The sequence below is a fragment of the Juglans regia genome, chromosome 13 (assembly GCF_001411555.2).
Source record: "Juglans regia cultivar Chandler chromosome 13, Walnut 2.0, whole genome shotgun sequence".
In the NCBI taxonomy this organism is placed as follows: Eukaryota; Viridiplantae; Streptophyta; class Magnoliopsida; order Fagales; family Juglandaceae; genus Juglans; species Juglans regia.
The window spans coordinates 1,854,684-1,863,554 of NC_049913.1; the positions used below are offsets into that span (position 1 = coordinate 1,854,684).

At 34.5% G+C, this 8,871-nt stretch overlaps 1 protein-coding gene and 1 pseudogene across 1 annotated transcript; both read right to left on the bottom strand.

Annotated features, from left to right (window-relative positions):
• Nucleotides 1–817: 817 nt before the first annotated feature.
• LOC108983113 lies at nucleotides 818–1,820 on the bottom strand (annotated as a pseudogene).
• Nucleotides 1,821–6,176: 4,356 nt separating this feature from the next.
• Nucleotides 6,177–6,819, bottom strand: LOC108983129 (phytosulfokines 5-like). The gene is made up of 2 exons (XM_018954676.2): nucleotides 6,660–6,819; nucleotides 6,177–6,537 (listed from the first exon to the last, which is right to left on the bottom strand). The coding sequence occupies exons 1-2, from the start codon at nucleotides 6,780–6,782 to the stop codon at nucleotides 6,412–6,414; spliced, it is 249 nt and encodes an 82-aa protein (XP_018810221.2). The 5' UTR covers nucleotides 6,783–6,819; the 3' UTR covers nucleotides 6,177–6,411.
• Between the last annotated feature and the right edge of the window lie 2,052 nt (nucleotides 6,820–8,871).

Here is an 8,871-nt window from a genome sequence, read left to right on the forward strand (position 1 = left end):
TTTTCTTCTTTTACTTTCTGTCCAGTTATGTTAACATTACATATATTTCAAAGTTTGATGAATTCACACTATGGCATTACAGACTTGGACATAGTTCCATGACACAACATGTATTGAATGATATCCAAAAATCAAGTTCAAAACCCACGAGTTTATCAAATATTCCCTGTGAAAGTTGCCCACTCGCAAAATAACACAAACTCACCTTTCCCCAATCAAATATCACGGCTTCCAAACCATTTGAATTAATTTCTATTGACATTTAGGGCCCCAATCCGATCCAAGCTCACAATAATGTCAAGTACTTCCTCACAATTGTGGTCTAATTCACCAAATGCACATGGATATACTTACTTCAAAATAAATCTGAAGCTCGCACATCCATTCAAAATTTATTTTCCCTTGTAACTACTCAATTCAATAGAAAAATCCAAACAATCAGATCTGATAATGGTGCTGAGTTTAATATGCCCTCATGTGATCGCGGTATCAAGTGGAACCGTGGGTATTGTATGTCCAACTGCATCCTTTAATCTTAATACAAACTGCATTTATTCACTCAACAAGCTAAATGAGCTTGGTTTTGACCTAATTTTCAAGGCTTCGTTTCTTTCGGCCATTTTTACGAACTTGGTGCTTGTTATTCCAATCAGCAAAACATCACGAGGTTGAGAGGACGTGATACAAAGCAGTCTAAAACATCTTATTTTTTCTTTAATACTTGAAGATCAGTACGAGAGACAAGTATTGTTACACTAAGAAACTGGTGGCAAGCATGTTGTTGTTAACCTTTGAAGGGAGCCAAACAAAGGGAAGATCAAATGGATTTCTGAATCTGGGTGAGTTTTTTTGCCACATCAATCATATCTGGCCTTTCTTCATGCTTCTCTTGGGTGCATGCCAACGCTAATGCCAAGAAAGCTTTCACTTGTCGTGCTTGCCCATCTTCTTCCCCTCCCTCCCTACAAGTTTTAGGATCCACAATTTCGGTTAGCAGATCATTACAAACACAATCTTTCACATACTGAACTAATGAGGGATATGTTGGTGCCAGAGGTACACCTAAGCAGAAGCAGAAGCATACCTAAGCTATAGACGTCACTTTTCTCTGAAAAGGAGCCAGACACCAAGTAGGCTGCAAGGTCAGAGTGCCCAAAAGTTCCTTTGAAGTCTTCATTTGCATAAGATTGCTGAGGGATTGTCATGGTGATCAGTGAGAAGTTGCAGAACTTGGGAACCTAGTTATGGTCCAAAAAACTTAGCTGGGTCTTATATCCCTATGAATGACTGGCCTACAAAGAGCAGTATGAAGATATGTTATTGCATTAGCAAGCTCCTTGGCAATCCGCAGCCTAGTTTTCCATGGCAGGATTTCATCCGCCCCAAAACCTCCACCATTTTTTGCAAATTCATGAACGAGAACCGGTACAGGAAACTCTAAACAGCAGCCTAAGAGCTTTAAAACATTCTTGTGACTGCTCATTTGGGACGTGATGATAATGTCATAGATAGCACTGGACCTAACTTCATTCTCCCTCACCACCCTCATGAACTTTTTTATGATAACTGGGCGATCAGTAAGAGCCCTTATACATGACATAACTAAGCTTAAGATCATCGAGCTCGTCAACTCTAATCCCATATTACAGAGGTAATGGACAATTTTGTACAATGTGACGTGGATCGAAGTTGTATGTTGCTCTGATGAGCTCGTCAGCAGAGAAATGGCGAATAGAAATGCATTTTCCATTACTAGAAGTAATGAGATTCTCTAATAAGATTCTTCCATTGGTATGAAATGATCTCTCTCTTTGTTTCATTCTCAAACATGCAAGCCCACCCTAAACTCTTGCCTCTGCATGCAATTAGACCCTGAAATCCAATACTGGAAAAACAGAAAAAGCAACTCTATAACTGAGAGATTGACCAAATGGGATGGGACTGCTCTGTTCCAAAGGGCGTCATAGTTTCACAAGATGAATAATATCTGCAACTCCAAAACAAAATAATTTATATTTTAGATTGATATGCATAAAATAGGCGGAACCCAATCCAACCTCCCCCGACCAAGCCCCAAAAGCTAGACAAATCATGTGTAAAATACCAAATCAGCAATAAAGCAAAACCACATGATGAGAAAACAAAGCAAAAAAACAACTTACAAGAGTTGTGATAATGTTTTCGCCTTTTGTTTGGGGTGTCCAGAAGGACCTAGCTGGACACCTATCTCCGAGAGCTTTCTTTTCACTCTATGGATGATAGTGTTGGACACTATCACAAAACACAATTATATATGTTTGTCTTTTTAAGTTTTCACTCTTTGAGCAGTCAACGCCATATAGCTATGACTTATGCAACAATTCATCGTCTGTCCGTCAAAGTCTCTTTTTTTGTTGACATTGTACACTTGATGGCAATGAGGGTTCTTGAGGCCTTTACTAAAACCGTGTAGAGCCCACACGGCGGCAATATGCCATTCATTTTTCCTTTTTTTTTTTTTTTTTTTTTTTTGCCCGTTTTGTTGTTGTTTCCTTCTTCCCGATCCTCAAATTTCTATTTCATTGATTTAGGCATACAATTTCATTTGCAGTGCCGGGAATCAGACAGAAAACTCAAGCTAAAACACTTGCTTTTTTTCTCGCGTCCACTTTCTGGACTTCTAATGTGGATATTGACCAAAACAGAGCCAAAAAATACGTGATGATAAAGCAGATTACTCTTCTAATTGTTTGCATGCCTCGTGAACTTTTGTTTTCTTTGGGTTGTTCTTGTTGAGCACGTATTACTCCCACGTACATATTTGTTGCCCCTGCTTCAACTTACCAATTAAGCTTTCTATCAAGTCAACCTTCAAGATTCAAAGCTCGTCGTTTTTGTGCGGGTGGATCATTATAATGGCGGGAGCCCATGGAGTAGTGGCGACAAGCTTGGCCTGCGATCCGTACGGCTCGTTGTTTTAGGATGGGCCTTATTTGGTTATCAACACTCATTCTGGATTAGGAAAGAAATGAAATGTCCTCTCAAATCAAAGTGGCCCAAACTTTTTGCAGATTAATTTATTAATGGGATTTGCTAGGTATAAGTGATTTTACGCATCAAATCGCGTACCAACACTTACATAATTTTTTTATTATAAAAATAAATTAAAAAAATATCTTATATTTAATATTGATACGCAATTTGGTACACGAAATCGCTTGTAAGAAGATTTTTTTTTTATTAATTAACACTTGGAAAAAAACACTTCATTGCGTACGGCATGAAATCATGAAATGTCAAACCAATCCAGGAAGAAATTCTGCAGCCATATAATAATTAACCAAACAAAACTACTTGCCACAATATATAGATTTTTCATATATATATATATATATATATATATTATTACATGGTCAGCCAAAGAGACATCCACCATTCGTCATGGTGTCATAATCATGGAGATACAGGAACCCCTGCTGACATACTATTCGAGATGCCGCCAAACAAATAACATTCAATATCTCTGGTACCATTGCCTCTCCATTTTTGCCAAGTGCCATTTAATATGGTCGCTGTTTGTTTCTAGAGAGAATGATTCATGGTTTGCCATTATTGACCATGTCGACTAGGAGCATTCTTACAAAGGGTCATACAAAAAATCTATCTTGTCATTGAAATTTTAGGTGATTGACATAATTTATATATATATATATGACTAAACAGTTGTGAGAAAGAAAGATCAGCGGCAAGTTGGTGATTGAGAATGGTGCTTAATTAGTGATCATGCAAAATTTTGTGGATGACGTGCTTTAGTGCATAAATCTATGGGTATGGCTGCATTAGAGAAGCCTTTCGTTGTCATGGTTGGCACACTCTTTCGACAAGGGGCCAAAAAATGAATTACATATGCACAATTCGACCACATATCCAAAAACAGTGTTTTTTTGGCCAGAGTGCACGCATTAGAGCATTCATATTGGTCTATTCGTGTGTATATATATATATATATATATATATATATATATATATATATATAAAGTCATATTTGTATAATATGATCATAAAATTATCTACATTAGTTTATGCATATTTAAATATTTAGCTAGTTATGAACAATGTTTATCTAAATTTGAATAACTACTATTCACTCTACAAAATATATTTTAATCATTATTTCTCTCTCCTCTCACTCTCTCTCTAACAATTCTTTCATTTTTTCTCTCCTTTAACAATATAACAAATTTTCACATGCATATTCATTTTATTATTATAATATTATATATATTTTTAATTTTATTATATTTTTAATATAATATATAAAAAAATTATATTTTTTATTATTGTATTTGTATTATTAATGTCAAATGTATGTAATGAATACTAATTGTAAAAAATATATATAAAAAAATTGATTTTAACAAAAAATTAATAATAATAAGCCAATGTGAGAATTTTGCTTGAATGGCAAGTGGTTATGCAAAATGAAAAATTTTATTTACAATCTCCACTTGGGTATTATATGTGCAGACCCTTTATTAAATAAGAAAAAATATCATTTTAGGAGGGATATTTTTATAATTTAAAAAAAATTTATAGATAAAATTATCTAAACTTGCATTGTAGTCTCCAAATAAAGATTATACATAATATTACTCATGCAAAAGAGATAATTTTACATATATATATATATATATATGTATGTGTGTAGATCAATACTAATACTCTTAATAAGTTCATTTTGTACTGTTTACCTGCTGATATTATCAACAATAATGTATTGCGCAAAGCTCAAGGCACATGGCTGATCGATCATACATTCATATTTTGATGACACCATCGAAAAGCAGGACACTGATCACTGCAATATTGCCTGTAACAGCGCTTTCATTTCCTATATTTAATGATAGAAGCTTGCCATTTACCACGAACATTTTGCAAAACCCAAGTAGATGAAATTAATGATGCTGCACACAATAATGCGCGTCTGTTGTTTTAGGCCTAACCTCCTGCTCCGTGCGGACATGCATTGAAATTACAGAAGAAAAAACTGCATCGAAGGATTAGGTAGCTAAAGAAATTAAGAAAACTAGAAGAGATCAGAAAAGTCAATCTCGATTAGGTTTGACAATATTATAAACATAGACTAGTTTATATGAAGATGCAGTTAAATTTGATTTCTGCTTGTGCCACAAAACTTATATATATATATAGTATAATCTAACGTATTATATCAAATCACGTCAGTTTATAAATTTATTTTTATAAAATATCTTTATAACTAAAGCATTTATCTTATTATAATATGTAATAATCTTCCGAGCTCAGATTGTTGAATTTGGCCACATAGTAATTTCAATTGGTATCAATATCTTGTACCAGAAAATGTTACATACAAAAAATATTAAGATCCTTAGTATTCACTGGTTAAAGGGGTGAAGTATAAGGAGATGAAATGATTCATATGTTGAAAATTCCATTGGGAGAAAGAGAACAATGGATTATTTTGTAGGGAGCTTTATACGTACGTATGTAGGCATTGCTGTTAAAGATTTTAATGGCAATAATAATTAAAGTGAAGGCTTCGGATAAGATAGTGATACTCCCATGTACCTATAAGATGCCTGCAGGTATACGCTGCCGCAACAAATTAATATCGGAGTTTATCTGTATTTCTACAACACTCTTCTGAGACTGATCCATGGTATGCACGTACGTGCCACATGTTCCTTTCCTGAGGTTTCATTTATTTCTAAAGCTAATCGAAATCTTGGTTACGTAGTCCTTATAAATGGTAGGTAAGTTGGTCGGACTCTGTGATTCAATGGAAGTCCTTCATTGTGCATGCGTAAATCATATCTGTATGTTCTATAATTAAATGAACATAAAAGTCCGCAAATAATAAACAGTACTATAAGAGACGAATAATCTGGAAATATGAACATGATAATCACGAGGTAAGTCAAAACCTTCTGGATTTAGACGATGGGAGGACATCATTCCAAATTATTGTTCTAGAGCAGAAGTGTTCTCACTTTTACGATATGGTGAAAAAGGAAAGACAGAGGAGTGTTGCTTGATCATTATTACCTGCATCTGTCTTTTTTGCTAAATCTTAATTTTTGTTTCTGGAAATGCCATCTAAAACATGATGCTTGATTTTCATAGAACTTGATATTACGGAAGTATGACAATTTAATTAATTTGATCAAATTGCAGTGTTTATAACCACGAGGTCCTTCAGAAAAGGATCAGAAAGAGAAATCTCCACCAAGTATACAAACTCTGCACTGGAATATAATGGAAGAACTAGATAATCTGTCTATCAATACAGACTCTTTCCTACAAGAAAGGAATACAAAAACACTCTTCTTGTATGAGGAATACAAAAACAAATAACCCAGAAATGACAAGATTACTACTGTATGAGAAATTTCAAGGCTTATGCTTCTGGGTGTAGATATAATCGATGTGAGCCGCTAGTGTTCTTCTCTCTAAACACTCTTCTTCCCCAGCTCCTTCACAAATTTCCTCCACCTTAACTTTCCCTAGTTCAGCATCCTTCAGACAACCAAAAAAAAATGTCAAAGAAGCATATTAAGCAAAACCCATAAAAGTTTCATCTAAAAGCTGCCGAGTTAAAAAGAAAACAAAAATGATATGATTTGAGAAAATCTGCGTACCCCATGCTGAGTTTTCAAGGGAAGGATGTCTGCAAATGTGGGCTCTGGCCTGGCAGTGGCGTAGGTTAGTGTGTAGAAGAGGAGGGCTGCTACCACGCAAAGGGTGCTGACCTTGGACGACATCTTCTTTCTTGCTCTCTCTAGAACCGCCGAGACAACACGAGACATAGAGCAGTGTCTGTTGGGGGAGAAATTTATAGAGACCGAGAGGAAGGAGGGGCAGATCTGGAATTACGAATCAATATTTTTTACTTGACGAAAAATGTACGGATATTATTATAAAAGTAATAGACAAACCAAAAAGGGAACATCAAGAGCATTGGACTGCTCTCGAGCGGAGCTGACTGACCCCGTTGAAATTTGTAAAACCAAGAAAAATCATTTTGCATTTCTAAATTAATTATTATTTTAAATTGAACTTCAAACGATAAAAATAAATAAAAAAGTTTTAGAGGTCCGTTTAGAATTTGAACTGAACTGTTAAGTTGAGTCTAATATTTAAATATTTAATTTTTAAATTATTAAATTTATCTCAATTTAAAATTTTTTTATACATAAAATTTATAATATTTTTAACTAAACACATTTTTACACGTGAGACCCACAACCTTTTTCAACTTCTCGTAAATATATGAAAAATATTTTATCTAAATTCATCTTAACATTTAAATACATTTAAACTCATTTTAAGTAGACTCCACAAAACTCACTCCACCATATCAACTTATTACTATTAATAAAGAACTTAATTGATCTTGTCTTAATTCAACATACAAACATGACCTTAAAATAATGGAAGAAAAAATCTTAATAGAATATAAATAATAAAAATCTGGTCAACCCAACTGAAAACTAGCTAACACCAGTTTCTAATAGATTCCAACCATGCAAACGTTGTGGTACTAATTATGGAATTGCGTTCACTCTTTGTATTGTTGAAGAATAAGCATAATTTGGATTAAAGGATAATTTTTCAAATTAAGGCTCCTGAAACAGAGGAATTTTAAAGCAAGGGATCCTGCTTGGAATGTACACCTCTTTTGACAATGTCAACGTGTATCTGTTTGATCTTCTGCCCGAACTTCTGGCTTCTTTAGTTGTGCGTTCACATGCAGCATAACAACTGAGGAGTTGACCATGCCCATGATTCTCATAATCCTTGGTTTTTATTGTAATCGATTTAGACAGATTCATACAGGTTTTGTTCATACCTAGCAAGTAGCAACCGAATTTGGATATGATTTTTTATTTTTTTATTACCAGGAGAAAATGTTTACTTTCGAGGAGAGGTTTTCACTTTCATACTGTGATCCTCTAGAGAGAAAGTGGGCATGTAATAGCCGACATCATGGGGAATCATCCCTCTCACCTGTATCTTCGACCTAGTCATTCCATAATCTTTACAGCCAAATTAGAAGACCCTTAGAAATTGATCAGTTTAATTGCAACCTGTCAACTTGTGTTGATACTACTTTTAAATACCAATTGATTATAATAAATAACAGATGTCAGCTATGATCGGACTGGTGTGGAAGTAGACTTTATTTGCATCAAAATTACTCATGAGCTTGACACTTTTGAAGTAATTTGACAAGCAATCACGAGGTGCATCAGATTCAGGGGACAGAGTAGTGTAATGCACAATCATGGCAATTTTGGGCTAACCCCAGAAGGGAAAAAAGAGGTATCGTAACCTTTGCTTTGGCATGGCGTGGAGCAGCTGTGTTGGAGAGAGTGGAATTCCGGCCTGGATGTGGTATTGGTCCCCCTTAGTTTTTATTTTTTATTTTTATAACTGATGAAGGAGTGAAAGGGCCAGCATTAGCAGCTCCAAGTAATGAAAGAACATATATGTAGCGTTGATGTTTCTTCATGGTAGTTGGGGGTTGGTAGCTCAGAGAAAAGTAAGAATCTGAAGCTTGAAAATTAAATTGGCAATGAAAGAAGATTCTTCTATTCGTTGGTCCCCTTCTTATATTTTTGTTAATGAGTTGTGGTTCGTGTAGTTACTTTTACTTATTTTTTTGTATATTCTATTGATGTGATTGATTAAAATAATTTTTTTATATTAAAAAAATAATACAAATAATTACATTAGTGAAAAGTATAAAAATACATTTGCACATAAAATTCTTATTTGTTAATTTTAGGAGTCAAGTTAGTCCACTATTCACTTTTTTCTACCTTGCGCAGACACGGGTTTCTGCTTTCG

Excerpts from the sequence above, each read along its gene's own strand:
- LOC108983129 (XM_018954676.2), bottom strand. The coding sequence starts at position 6,782 with ATGTCGTCCAAGGTCAGCACCCTTTGCGTGGTAGCAGCCCTCCTCTTC. Across the intron at positions 6,538-6,659 it reads CCTTGAAAACTCAGCATGGG|GATGCTGAACTAGGGAAAGT; the intron begins GTACGCAGATTT and ends GGTTGTCTGAAG.